Genomic DNA, 13,443 nt, shown 5'->3' with positions numbered 1-13,443 from the left:
CGCGACCGAGTCTTTAGAGACTCGCTCGCGCGGCGCGCATTGACATATATTGACTGTGCGCATCCCCATGTCGAGCGCAGCTCGAAGTGCCGGCTGGCCTCTTCTTGAGTGCCCTAACGATTTGTGGTCATCCCGACTACGGAATAACACGTGTTCTGTCGCCCCATTCCGGAGGAATGCCGACAGGAGCGATTTGCTACTTGTGCAATCCGTGCAGGCACACACCCTCACAGACTGCACGACGCCGCGAGGGTTCTTGCTGACCTCACGCCGTTAAGATAGCTGCGTGCGCTGGCACTCAGACAAGACACAACCAGGACACCCCTCTCCCAGGGGGCCGCTGGCGTCCGGGTCCCCAAACAGCCCGAGGGCCGTGTTGGTGCTTCCACTAGTGCAGTTCGAGTGCAGTGCGCCTCACAGGCTGACACCGCACACCGTCTCGAAATGTCCTCGATGCCGCCAGTGGCGGGCCGACGGTAGGGTAGGGGCCGCAGGCCGTGCCTCGAGGCGCAGGCTCTACTGCTCATTCATGGCTCCGCACTCCGCTCCGCGCGGCGTGTTGAGTATGGCTCACACCAGCAGCCAGACGGCTGCTGGTGGATGCTCGCGCTCCCCTCGCGCCGTCCTTGGCGCGAGAGGGCGGGTTGATTTGCGAGTGCACCACGCAATGCCAGCTGGCCCTGCGGGTGCACTTCGCCCATGGCCGTGTGCTCATCTGGCGGCACTGCTTGCTGCATGGCCATGTAAAGGCGCCATTTTTGCTCGGTGCTTTGCGCAAAGCATTACGTATGGGGCCACCTGCGGCTGGGGCGGTCCTCGCATTCCAGCTGGCGTGGACGACTGCTGTCCTCCTGTTGGCTGCTGGCTCCTCGTTCTAAGCTGAGCAGGCTGGTCCTCGCTGCAAAGCCTGCAGTTTGCATGTATTGGACTGGCGGCGCAGCGCTGCACGCACTGCAGTTTGGCGGCGCAGCCTGCAGTTTGGCCCATTGCGCCCGTCCGTAGGACGGGCGCGGTCGGTCGTGGCCTGGCGGCGGCACTCGCCTCCGGCCTGGCCAGCGCCAAAGCGAGTCGCCCAGGCTCCCTGCTGGGCGGCTCGCGTCGTGTTTGTAACGGTTCGAAGAAGCTCTTTGTTCACGGTTCCACCGTGAACAGGAGATTGGTCGAGGCTATGCACAAGCGATGCGCGTAGACTCCGTGTGGCTCTGGGCTGCAGCCTTTTAGAGAGCCGAGTCGCTTTAATAGCACGGCCGGGCACGGTCGTACCTCGCGTGCCCTCTGTGCGAAAAAAGGATCCTAAAAACAAAGCGAACGCGCTTCGGAGTGCTCGCCGCTGCCGCGATGCGCGCACCGACGGCGCAGCGCACGCTCCGGCCGAGGTCGGCTCCGGCCGCCGCCGCGCCGGCCTCGGGTTCCCCTGCTGCTCGGCGCGCTCCTCTGCCCAGACCCACTGGCAGGCTCCTCATCGTCCACGCGAACGGGAAGGAGTACGGCCGGGGCGCCGGCGGGTCAAAGGCATCGAACAGGGAGTTCCCATTCGCGGCGGCCGACTATGTCGCCATGCGAGACAGCGGCGTGCCGTACTCTGGCGACCCGCGCAAAAACAAGCTGATACCGCTCCCGCGGCCCACCTACACCGAGTTCATCAACAGGGCCCGAGCAGCGCGCATGCTGGACCGGCTCGACTTCCTCTACGTGCCTGCGGAGGCGCCGCAGCCCCCGCCCTGGCGCAGCTTCGAGCCGTACGAGCGCGTCGTCTGGTGCGGCGTCTCGTTCCGCCGCTTTGCGCGGCTCTGGACGCCCGAGAGGCACCACTTCTTCCAGCCGTCCTTCCAGGTGCGCGTCTTTGCGGTGCTCTGCTGTGCGCTCCGGCAGCGCACCACCCTCCCCTCCAGCATGGCCGCCCTCGCCTCGCTGCCGACCGACCTGCTGCACGTGATCCTCGCCGCCTCGGCCGGCGAAGGCGACTCGCGCCGTGACGGGTACGACGACATGGCGGCGGTCGAGAGCGGCTGCCAGCACCTGTTCCTGCCAGCGCCCGGCTCCGCGGGGGTACGCGAGGCGCTCTTCGACGGCGTCTTTGGGCTTTGACCTGCTCCTGTGTCGTGAGTCACACTTGTGTGAGCCGCGCAGCACAGACGTCAGCGCGCTCACCGCTCTAGCTGGGAAGCTGGCCACCGACGGCTCTTAGTCTTACGTCTTAGACTTAGGCATTCACAATCCGCACTGTGTGGGCCGTGTTCTTGATTACGTACTGAGATCAGTAACCAGCGTACTGTGTCACTGTGTCTGTGAGACGGAAAACGCGGTGAACTGGACTACTCTCGCGGTATAGGAGCTCTACCGCTTATAAAAAGGGCAGCCCGCCTTTAAGAGAGAGAGATGCACAGTTGTTGGTTGGTACAACCGCAAATTTCGCACAAACTCCGAGCAAAGCCCCTTCGAACGCGCGAAAGCGCCGGCTTTCGAACCTCGGCGCCCGCCCTCTTTCTGGCCGCGTCCCTCCCCTGTCCGATCTTCTGCATTCACTCTTTACATACATAATTTTATTAAATAAACCTCATGTAAAATGATAATGTATGTTTTTTTATTTATAATGTTTTTTTAACCCTCGAGCCTCGTTCACGGCGCCCCCGTAGCCGTACCGCGCCCTCGCGCTCGCCACGGCACAGCCACACGGACACGCGCACGAATAGTTACAATAATACATTCATACATCTGGAGAGTAACACCCTGGGTCAGTCGGGTGGTGGCAAAATCCCGCAGTCCTGGATCACGACGTCCGCCGTCGGCTTGCCCGAGCGCGAGCCGACCGCCTCCACCTTTTTGAGCGCCTCGAACCCCGACTGCAGCCGGCCAAACACGACGTGCTTGCCATCCAGGTGCGGTGTCGCCTTGAATGTGACGAAAAATTGCGCCTTGTTCGTGTCCTTGCCATAATTAGCCATCGACAGCGTGCCCGCCGCGCTGTGCTTGAGCGCAAACGACTCGTCTGCAAACGTCCCTCCCCACAAGCTGTCGCCGCCGCGCCCATCGTAATCCCCTCCCTGCGCCATGAAGCTGCCGATGATGCGGTGCAGCCTGGAGCCGCGCAGCGAACGCTTCCCGCCACCGGCCGCCGGCTCGCCCTGAACCAGAGAGGCGAAGTTTCGAACTGTGCGAGGCGCGACGTCCCCAAAGAGGTCGAAGACGAGCCGCCCAGCTGGCGCTCCGCCGATGGCCATGTCCAGATAGGCACGCTGCGTCGCCAACGGCGCCGCGTCTGACGGCGCGCCCTGCAGCATCGAGAGGTCGCTCAGCATCGCACCCTGCTGCTCGGCCCGCAGCCCCTGTAGGCCACGCATCTGCTGCTCGCGCAGCCACTGTGCAGCTGTCAGCTCCTCGTCGGCAACTGGTGCTGCGCGCACCGGCCACCCGAGCAGCAGCACGGCGCTGGCGCGTGTGCAGAGAAGCACAGCCATACCACACTATCAACCCAGTCCTTCGGCGCAGGGTTCCGGCTCCTACCCGGATCGGGGGTCTGCCGAGTCGCGCCAAAACGCCCTACCTACCTACCAGGGTGCCCTATTGCGGAGCCGCGCAGCCAAGCAAAAAATTCCCTTCTCGGGTCCGTTGGCCTCTTTCGTAGGGAAGAATTTTGATACCCGTCAAGACGCCTGCTGGGGGCAGCTTCGCGATGAAGCCGTCTGCTCCCCCCAGCAAGGCACACACAAGACAGATAGGAGGAGAAAGGGGATGGTGGTGGGTTCGACGAGGCGAGAGAGCGCGCACAGACTGACGTCAGCTACGCTCCTGAAGGACACCTCTGAAAGGCACCTTCGTCTGAGGACGGCGTCTGAAGACGACGGCCTCTGGTCAGATTCGGTCTCGTCGCTAGACTCCGATTTCTCTTTGTCAGGCCATGTGCCGCTCGCTCGTCCGCCCAAGTGACTTGGACGCGCGGTCGAGGGCACCCCACCGTTCCTGGGGCGCGCTGGCGCTCACCGCTGGCGCTCACCAGCGGTCACCCCCCACCCATCCACCCTTTTGTCTTTGAGGCTGTCGCTCCGAGAAAACTTGTCTCGCAGCTGCGAGAAATTACCTTCTCGGGTCCGTTGGCCTCTTTCGTAGGGAAGAATTTTGATACCCGTCAAGACGCCTGCTGGGGGCAGCTTCGCGATGAAGCCGTCTGCTCCCCACTTGTCAACAGCAGGCGCTGGCGCCATCAACGTATCAACGTTCCTCCCACATGATGTTGACAGGGTGGGCGGGTGGTCCATCCATTTGCTCCAAGGTAATCGCAAGCAGACCGCATGGCTTGGCTGCGACGGCGACTGACAGAACTGCGAGAACTGCGACGGCGACTGCCAGGACTGCGATCCGCCTCGGGCATACAGGTAGTGCAGCGGGCACGCGGTCGAACACGCCTTCAGAGCGCGCGCCGAAGCGAGCACCAACACCGCTCGTCGAGCCGCCGTCGATGGCGGTGGCGGCAGCCCCGCCGGCGCCCTCGAGAGTGGCCCAGCCGCACACACACGCGAGCGCTCGCCGCCCCCCCCCTCAAAGAGGCGGGGTGGTGACGGGCGCCCGCGGCTGGTGCACGAGCGGCGATGGTGTTGCCCGCCCGCCGAGCCGCGCGTGGGCAGCGCAGGGGCAGCGCGAGCAGCCACGACATGGTGCGGTAGCAGCGCCGCGCCCGGCGCACCAGCGGCGGCGGCAGCTTTGAGCCCGGCCGCAAATCGCCTCGGGCATACAGGCAGTGCAGCGGGCATGCGGCCGGGCACCGCCTCCAGAGCGTGCGCCGAGACGAGCACCCAATACCGCTCGCCGAGCCGCCGCCGCGGCAGCGGACGGCGCCGCGGCCCGGCCGGCAGCATGTCGCCAAGGGGGGGAGGCGAGCGCGCCCCACCGACGGTAAGGGGCACTGCCCGGCCCACTCGCCGGGCGCCGGGACGGCCGCCTTCAAGAGCAGAGCGCGTGGGCCGGGATCGGCCTCGCCGCCGACGAGAGAGCCGTGGCAGCCGCTGGGCTCATCCGTTCCCGGTGGCAGCGCTGGGTGACGCTCCGGACGGAGCGGGTCGAGGCGCCCCGGACGGGGCGTGGGGGAGCCGGACGGCTCCCAGATCGGGCAGCCGGACGGCTGCCAGGTGACTGCGCGCTGGCCGGAATCGGCCTCGCCGCCGACGAGAGAGCCGTGGCAGCCGCTGGGCTCATCCGTTCCCGGTGGCAGCGCTGGGCGACGCTCCGGACGGAGCGGGTCGAGGCGCCCCGGACGGGGCGTGGGGGAGCCGGACGGCTCCCAGATCGGGCAGTCGGACGGCTGCCAGGTGACTGCGCGCTGGCCGGAATCGGCCTCGCCGCCGACGAGAGAGCCGTGGCAGCCGCTGGGCTCATCCGTTCCCGGTGGCAGCGCTGGGTGACGCTCCGGACGGAGCGAGGTGAGGCGCTCCGGACGGGGCGTGGGGGAGCCGGACGGCTCCCAGATCGGGCAGCCGGACGGCTGCCAGGCGACTCCATGAGTGCGGAAGCGTGGGCCAGAGGCGGCGCGAGCTTCGCCGACGTCGACCGACCAGAGCTGGACAGCGTGGTGCGCGCTCGCGCCGCCGGGCTCCTGCAACGACGCTGGAGGAGCAGAGGGCCGCCCGGGATCGGGCGGGCGCCCGGGATCGGTTGCGGCAGGGAGCGCCTTCTCGCGGAGCCGCTCCCGACATGGGTGACTCGCCTCGTCGTCTCCGCCCAACGTCGATGGCGGCGAGGCCGCCTCACGAGCATCGAGGTCGGCTGGGATCGACGGCGAGCCCACGCGCTCGGCGCTCTCGAGGCGCATGTGCGCTTCATGCAGCACGTCGTACGCTCCTCCATCCGCCTCGGTCGATGGCGGCGCGGCGGCATGAGAGGAGTCCCCCTCGCGCTTCGTTGGTTGCGCCGTGAACGTCCGCCGTCGTGTGGTGGAGGGCGCAACCTTGCCTCGGACGAGGATTTTGCGGCTCAGCGTGCCCTCGCCGAAGAGTGGATGGGCTGGCGCCAGATCGAGCTGAGCGCGGACTTCTTCCGCGACCTCGAGTGGTGGTCGGCGATGCTGGCTCGGCGCAACTGCACCGATCTGGACCGGCGGCCTCGCGCCATCGCCGCTATCACAGGTACCGACGCGAGCGACTGGGGCACAGGCCAGCTCGCCTGGCTCGACGGCCAACGTGCCGAGGTGCAGCTGCAGTTCAGCCCGGTCGAGCAGGCGTGGTCCATCAACGCTCGAGAGCTGCTCGGCATCCTCCGGGTCGTCCAGTTCTACGGCGAGCAGCTTCAGGGCAGCGCGGTGCTGGTCGAGGGCGACAACACCGCCGCCATCGGCGCCGCGCAGAACCAGGCGTCGACGGCGGTGTCGATGCAGGAGACGCTGCGCCGGCTGCTCGAGACGGCGGAGAGGTGGGACATCGAGCTCCGCTTCGTCCACACGCCGGGCGTGCTCCTCCACCGGCCCGACCAAACCTCGAGAGGCGATCCCATCGAGGAGCCGCGGGTGCGGCTAGCGGCGGCGGAGTTTGCCGCCATCGAGCGCCTGACGGGACGTTTCACCGAGTTCGTGGGCGCCGAGAGGCGACACGCCGCCGCCGAGGTCGGGGCGCAGCACAAGTGCCCGAGTGGAGGCAGCCCCCAATCCCCAGGTGGTGAGGATGGGTGCGTCGGTGGCGGGCTGGCCGCCACAGTCGCGGGCGGCAAGCCGCCTCCCCACCTCTGGGTGCACCCCACGCACAGCACGGTGGGCTCCGCCCTGCGGCGTGTGGGGGAGCGACTTTCAGAGGCGGGCGGTCAGAGGATCAGTGGAGTCGTGGTGGTACCGGACGCACCAAACGCAGGCTGGTCTCGACTACTTCGCCATTTTTCAATATTGGGACGCTATGCCGTCGATGATGGCCCTCAGACCCGGGGGGAGGGGGTAGTCGAGATGCAGCAGATGGGGAGATTCGTCAGCTGTCGAGTCCGGCGCCCGACGCTCATCCTGTCTTTTCCCCGGGCGTCAGGCGCGACGCCGGCGCTCCTCCCTTGCGGCCGGCCACAGGTCATGATGGCCGGCTCGTTCCTCTGGAGCCCTCCGGGGCCGAAGGCTAAGTCGACGGAGAGAGGCAACCTCGTCCAGGTCGCCTCCACCTTCGACCCGTCGGCGGTCGAGCCCGACCGCGGCGGATGGCCCATCGCAGTGGCCGAGCTCTTGGGCGTGCGCGGGAAGCTGCGTACCTTCGAGCTCCTGGACGGCAGCGCGCGCGGCGGGTGCAGCTACTATGACGGCTCGACTCGCTCGCCATGGGAGTACAACAGTTCGGACCTCGCCAACTACTGGCTCGTCAACGACTTCGTCACTCGGGAGGATCCCTCGGGCGCCGGGGTCGTAGGCCGCTTCTCCTTCGATTGGAAGGCGGCCGTGCAGCAGCTGGAGAGGTGGCGGGCGCAGAGCGCCACGGGCGGTGCCACCCCGCCGACCGACGGCGACGCCACGCTAGCCGAGGCGATTGGGGGCTTGCGGGTCGACGAGGGCGGCAACTCTCCAGACGACGCCTTGAAGCTGGCTCGTGCCTCAGCGGACGAGGCAGCAGCGGCGCGGAGGCGCGTCGTGCCGAATGCCGCTCCAGCTGCCAGCTCGAAGGACCGAGAGCCGTCGGTCTCGGGCGCCGTCCAGCACTGCCAGAGCCGCGGCATGACATGCGCGGGCTGTGGAGTTGTGTTTGGGCTGGGCGCCAAGATCGAGCCGCGTGGCGCCGGCTTCGTACACGCCGGCCGTGACGAATGCGGCCGAGCCGCCGACGAGAAGGCTCCGGCTGTCATCGAGTCGGTGAGCCGGAGGGAGGCGTCCCTCGAGACGGTCCTGGGCGCCGGACGTGTCGAGACGGCGCTCAAGTGCCTCCAAGGGGGGTGCAGTGCCACAGGCGACAAGTACATCTGTGGACGCTGCGGCTCCTACGGGCTCCACCGCGAGTGCGCGGGCTTGTCGAAATACCAGGTCGAGCCGGGACAGCTCGTCTGTGCCGTGTGCCGGGCCGAAGCCATGACGCCGGACGGCCACTCACCCACCGACCTCGTCCTCCGACGCGCCGCTCGGACGATGCTCGCCGAGCTGGGCACCAAGGCGTCCTCCACGTCGAAGAACCACGCGGAGTTCACCCGTCTCGAGGAGGTGTGGGCTGCGAGTATGGGCGGCGGCGTCGTACTGCCCCGCTACAGTGTCGAGTCGATGCTGGAGTTCATCAACTGGCTCGCGATGGACTCCGGCCGCGCTCGCTCGTTCGAGACGATCCTGAGGGCGGCGGGCGGAGTCATCGCCAAGACCACCGCCAACGGCATAATGTCCGACCCCCGGGTGAAGGCGCTCCGCGCGAGGATGGTCGGTCTGATCGGCGAGCTCGCGCAGCCGTGCACGCACACCACGCGCAAGCTCGCTCGACTCGTTCTCGACGAGACGCTCAGGACGTGCTGCACCGGCGCCAAGGCGGAGGCAGTCTACTCGAGTCATCGCGTCATGTTCCTCCTCGAGGTGATGATGGGGTTGCGGCTCGGCGAGACGACGGGCCGCCAGCACGGCGTCGCCGCCTGCGACGTGTGGATCGTCAACCCGCTCTCAGAGCGATGTGCCGAGATGGGAACGACTGTTGCCGCCCACCTCGAGTCCACGAAGACGGCCCAGGGGAAGGGCCGGTGGGCTCACTGTGTGGGCACGTCACTCACCTCTGAGTTCAGCCTCGAGTCTGCCGTGCGGGACCTGTGGCGTGTGCAGGGGCACTCGACCGAGACGGTCACGGTGGACGGCTTCCAAGTGGAGCGGCCGGACTACTCTGTCGTGCAGCTGCGTGTCGGGGCGAGCCTGCCAGACGGCGCTTTCGACACCTTCGTCGGGGCCCTCGGCCGGCTGCCGAGTGACCACCCGCTCCGGCCAGCGGCCAAATACCTTGGCCGCACCGCGACTCAGAAGAGGAGGGCGGCGACCATCGAGGAGGGCGATCGGTACGTCAACCTCGTTGGGGGAGCCAAGGGTTCTGCCAGACTCCGCGCCGCCAGCGAGTGGTTGGCGGGACTGGGGCTCACCCAGTACGCCGCCGTCGTCAAAGGCCCGCTCATCCGGGCGACAGACGGCGGGCGCCTCACCGATACTCCGCTAGAGACTGGCTCGTCATATAGCCATTCCACGAAAGCGCTCAAGCTCGCGTACGAGCTCCTCCGCGAGCGCGACGAGGAGGACCTCGAGCTTGCGATTGAGGAGGACGAGGCGGGCAACCCGATCGTCAAGTTTGCCCACCATTCGAACCGACGGTTCTCGGACAAGGTGGCGCGGGACACGAGCGATGTCACGGGCGCTACCATCACAGACATCGACTGCATCTTCGGCTGGAACGAGCAGGAGCGAGAGAGGTCGATGCAGCAGCACTACGCCGGCCTCGATCTCGCCTCGCGCATCGAGCGGCTCGCGCGAGTGACTATGATGGTGTAGTGGCTGAGGGGCTGGGGCAGGGCTCGAGATCATGTTCTACGATGGATGGCGATGGGGGTTGGTCCTGCAACGGTGTCTCGTGCGGAGCAGTGGTGTGCTGCCGCGCGAGGGTTGCAGGCGTGAGGGTCGAGGGTACCTTTTCCCCCCTTTGCTATTAACAATGCTTTGGAATCTATGAACATGACCTCGAGTGGAGCCCCAGTCCTCGACAGGCTCATGACTATCGGCCGTCGATCCCGAAGGGTCGTCGGTTGAGCTAGGGAGCCTGGCGATGGACGCCACCGCGACCCCTCGTGGCATCTCTCTCGCCGTCGGCGAGCTGGGGGCTCGCGGACGGCCGACTTTCTATATGACCAGTAGGACAGCCGTGAGTGTGAATTGGATAAGGAGTTTGCGTCCGTCCACCGTCTTCGTGGACGTCTGTCCTCGTGACACCCACACCCCACACGGCCTGTCTTGCTTCCCCACCCACCCTCCCTATTTTGTGTGCGCTGTCGCGTTTTGGGGGTTGGTCCTGCAACGGTGTCTCGTGCGGAGCAGTGGTGTGCTGCCGCGCGAGGGTTGCAGGCGTGAGGGTCGAGGGTACCTTTTCCCCCCTTTGCTATTAACAATGCTTTGGAATCTATGAACATGACCTCGAGTGGAGCCCCAGTCCTCGACAGGCTCACACCGCCTCGGGCCCACGGGCAATCTGTGCAGCGGGTGTGCGGCCGAGGATGCCTCCGGAGCGTGCATCGAAGTGTGCGCCAACGCCGACAAACATGGCGATCTGGCGATGCGCAGCGGCCGCGCGGCGCTCCACATGGCAGTCGCGGCCCAGCCAGAAGAGTCGGGAAGCCGCAGCGGGCTTCGGGCTGATGCGGGCCACGAGCGGGCGCCGCTGCGAGCACGGCAGCCACGGCAGAGCCATGCGAGGATCCCGTCTCCAGCGAAACTCCCCTTCCTCAAAATCAATCCCAAACTTCGACGAGGCGAGAGAGCGCGCACAGACTGACGTCAGCTACGCTCCTGAAGGACACCTCTGAAAGGCACCTTCGTCTGAGGACGGCGTCTGAAGACGACGGCCTCTGGTCAGATTCGGTCTCGTCGCTAGACTCCGATTTCTCTTTGTCAGGCCATGTGCCGCTCGCTCGTCCGCCCAAGTGACTTGGACGCGCGGTCGAGGGCACCCCACCGTTCCTGGGGCGCGCTGGCGCTCACCGCTGGCGCTCACCAGCGGTCACCCCCCACCCATCCACCCTTTTGTCTTTGAGGCTGTCGCTCCGAGAAAACTTGTCTCGCAGCTGCGAGAAATTACCGTTTAGCCCTCTGTGAATAGTCTCCGGGCGCCGGCACCGCGGTGAGGAGCCGCCGGAGAGGTGCGCCCTGTTCACAGCATGCTTGAGTGAGCCGAACGAAGAGGAGTCGATGTCGGTCCGATTCGTGTCCGAACTGTCATCGTCCTAGCCTATCATCTGTCCATGGACGCTAGGTTCCAGGCTTCACTCAAGCTTGGCGGGGGGCCACCTGGAGCAGGTGCGCGACCTGCTTGATCCGCCAGAAGTCAGGTGTGTGTGTAAAGGCGGCGCGGCACGGTAAGGGTCGGCGGTAAGACGGCGCGGCGTTTTTCAGGTTACGTACTTTTTAGCTTACAACTGGGAGAAAAGGTGTGCTCTTACGTACATTCCAACAACAAATCTCTCAAATCTACATTCCCGCAGGAGGACTCTGCTGACAGGGTTTGCGATGAGAAGCGACCCGATGGGATTTTGGAGGGTGGCATCCATTCCAGACGCAGAACATCTAGCCGCCACTGCCGCACTCAGACTCCCGTTGCGCTTTTTCTTCTTTCAAGGCACTCCAACACGCCGCTCGCTCTCCGCTCGCTCTCCGCTCGCTCTCCGCTCGCTCTCCGCTCGCTCTCCGCTCGCTCCCCGCTCTCCGCCTGGTCAGCGCCAGTCCGCGCTCTGTCGAGCTGCCTCGCGAACTCGCGCCGCGTAGCCTCACCGCTGTCGGCTTCGAGGGCTTTCAGCGGCGAGATGAACGCCGCACGCTGGCTCTCGTTGCTGCTCGCAGCGCCGCCGACGCTCGGCTTCTACCTGCCCGGCGTCGCTCCGCATGAGTACCTCGACGGTGAGGCGGTCGAGATCAAAGTAAATCAGCTCTCGTCGCCTCGAACTCACCTGCCGTTTGACTACTATGCACTGCCACATTGCCGGCCGGAGACGCTCGAGTCCAAGGCCGAGAACCTCGGCGAGGTCCTGCACGGCAGCAAGATCCAGAACTCGCCGTTCGCGCTGCAGATGGGCAAGACGGCGTTCCGCGTCCTCTGCCGGGTGGAGCTGACCGCACACGACGCGGCCGTCTTTGGCGCGAGGATCGCACAGGACTACCGCGTGCAGATGATCATGGACAACCTGCCCGCCGCGACGCGAATTCTGACGGATTCTGACGGCATCGCTCTCACCACCTACGAGCGCGGCTATCCGCTCGGCTTCCTCGGCTCGCCAGAGTTTCCCGGCACCTTTCCCAGCGCGCCGTACATCAACAACCACTTGCGACTGATCATCAAGTGCCGCCAAGAGCCGGACAGCGCGGACCAACAGACCAGGCCACGGACTCGACGGGTGGCTGACTCGACTAGGTACCACCAGGAGCCCGACCTCTTCCAGGGCTCGCGGATCGTCGGCTTCGAGGTGGAGGCCCTCTCGGTCGCACACAGGTACGAGGGCGAGTGGCGAGGTCGAGATCAACCGAGATCGCCCCGAGATCGCCCCGAGATCACTGCGCTAGGTACGAGGGCGAGTGGCGAGGCGTCGCGACCAAACTGGCGACGGTGCCGCTCTCGCCCGACCTGCCACCGCAGCCGGTGCGCGCGGAGCACAGGTGCCGGCTGAGGCGGGTCGATCGGGCGCCGATCTCACTCGTGTCAGTTGACGGGTGGACGGGTTAGGTGCCGGCGGAGGCAGGGCGGCGGGTCGGCCGCCGGCGGGTGCGAGGTCATCTTCACGTACGAGGCAGAGCGCGGGAGGGTCGATGGCGCGGTCTCACCGACTGGCTGGCTGATGATCGAGTGTTCCATTGGCGAGTCAGGTCACCTGGGAGGAGTCGCCCGTCCGGTGGGCGTCGCGGTGGGACCTGTACCTCTACATGGGCGACGACCAGGCGCCAGGTCGGGCCCCGCTCGTTCTGCGGGACACGCCCACGACACGTCCACGACACGTCCCAGGTGCACTGGATCTCGCTCGTCAACTCGCTCGCGGTCGTGCTGCTGCTCACGGGCGTCGTCGCGATGATCATGGCACGCACGCTGCGGCGAGACCTCAACAGGCGCGACTCGCTCTCCACCTCTCGCGGTGCCCAGTCGACAGACTAGACTGCCCGACTGCGCAGGTACAACTCGCTCTCCACCTCTCGCGGTGCCCAGTCGACAGACTAGACTGCCCGACTGCGCAGGTACAACTCGCTCTCCGACGTCGCGGACGAGCGGGAGGAGCAGCGAGCTCGTCTGGCCGGAAGCTCGGCTGGGCGGGCCTGGACCTCGGCTGGACCTCGGCTGTAGGAGCTGCTCGAGGAGTCTGGCTGGAAGCTGGTGCACGCAGACGTGCTCCGGCCTCCGCCGCGGCCGCTGCTGCTCTCGGTCTCCGTCGGCACGAGTCCAACTGGGCATGCGTGATGCGCTTCGTGGGTGATCAGTCCATCAGCTCGCTGCCCCTAGGGACGGGCGTGCAGCTGCTCTGCATGTCCTTCATCTCGATCGCTTGCGCGCCGCTCCGACTCGTCTCGCGTTCCGCCCGGTTGGCGGGCAGACCGCTGGCTCGCCGCCGAGTAGGCGCGCTGCTTGGCTTCCTCTCGCCCGCCAACCGGGGAGGCCTGCTCACCGCCACGCTGCTGCTCTTCGTCCTGATGGGCGTGCCCGCCGGCTACGGCGCCTCGCGCACCTTCAAGTCCCTGCGCGGCGTCGAATGGAGAGCGCTCACGCTGCTCACCGCCACCGCCTACCCCGCCGCCAT

At 66.4% G+C, this 13,443-nt stretch overlaps 3 protein-coding genes across 3 annotated transcripts in view; 1 reads left to right on the top strand and 2 right to left on the bottom strand.

Moving 5' to 3' along the window:
- Window positions 1-2,678: 2,678 nt before the first annotated feature.
- Window positions 2,679-3,528, bottom strand: EMIHUDRAFT_371523 (peptidyl-prolyl isomerase). The gene has a single exon (XM_005763839.1). It carries the CDS (start codon window positions 3,456-3,458, stop codon window positions 2,736-2,738), a length of 723 nt encoding a protein of 240 aa, XP_005763896.1. The 5' UTR covers window positions 3,459-3,528; the 3' UTR covers window positions 2,679-2,735.
- Window positions 3,529-4,209: 681 nt separating this feature from the next.
- On the bottom strand, window positions 4,210-5,803 carry EMIHUDRAFT_247938 (hypothetical protein; the record flags this gene model as incomplete). The annotated part of the gene is made up of 2 exons (XM_005763838.1): window positions 4,210-4,485; window positions 4,886-5,803. 2 exons carry the CDS (start codon window positions 5,801-5,803, stop codon window positions 4,210-4,212), a joined length of 1,194 nt encoding a protein of 397 aa, XP_005763895.1.
- A 5,488-nt stretch (window positions 5,804-11,291) lies between these two features.
- The window catches only part of EMIHUDRAFT_470908 (hypothetical protein), a gene marked incomplete at its 3' end in the record, with an annotated part of 3,041 nt that continues 889 nt past the window's right edge, over window positions 11,292-13,443 (top strand). Inside the window, exons 1-10 of the mRNA XM_005763837.1 lie at window positions 11,292-12,002; window positions 12,075-12,172; window positions 12,244-12,316; window positions 12,384-12,447; window positions 12,524-12,595; window positions 12,660-12,760; window positions 12,887-12,923; window positions 12,993-13,080; window positions 13,149-13,193; window positions 13,263-13,443. Coding sequence (XP_005763894.1) covers window positions 11,470-12,002; window positions 12,075-12,172; window positions 12,244-12,316; window positions 12,384-12,447; window positions 12,524-12,595; window positions 12,660-12,760; window positions 12,887-12,923; window positions 12,993-13,080; window positions 13,149-13,193; window positions 13,263-13,443 — 1,292 coding nt within the window. The 5' untranslated portion in view covers window positions 11,292-11,469. The remainder of the gene's footprint in view (window positions 12,003-12,074; window positions 12,173-12,243; window positions 12,317-12,383; window positions 12,448-12,523; window positions 12,596-12,659; window positions 12,761-12,886; window positions 12,924-12,992; window positions 13,081-13,148; window positions 13,194-13,262) is intronic.

Source organism: Emiliania huxleyi, assembly GCF_000372725.1.
Source record: "Emiliania huxleyi CCMP1516 unplaced genomic scaffold EMIHUscaffold_617, whole genome shotgun sequence".
Lineage (NCBI taxonomy): Eukaryota > Haptophyta > Isochrysidales > Noelaerhabdaceae > Emiliania > Emiliania huxleyi.
Note: the sequence above shows the minus strand (reverse complement) of the source record. Positions and strands in the feature narration are given on the sequence as shown.

Excerpts from the sequence above, each read along its gene's own strand:
- EMIHUDRAFT_371523 (XM_005763839.1), bottom strand. The coding sequence starts at position 3,458 with ATGGCTGTGCTTCTCTGCACACGCGCCAGCGCCGTGCTGCTGCTCGGG.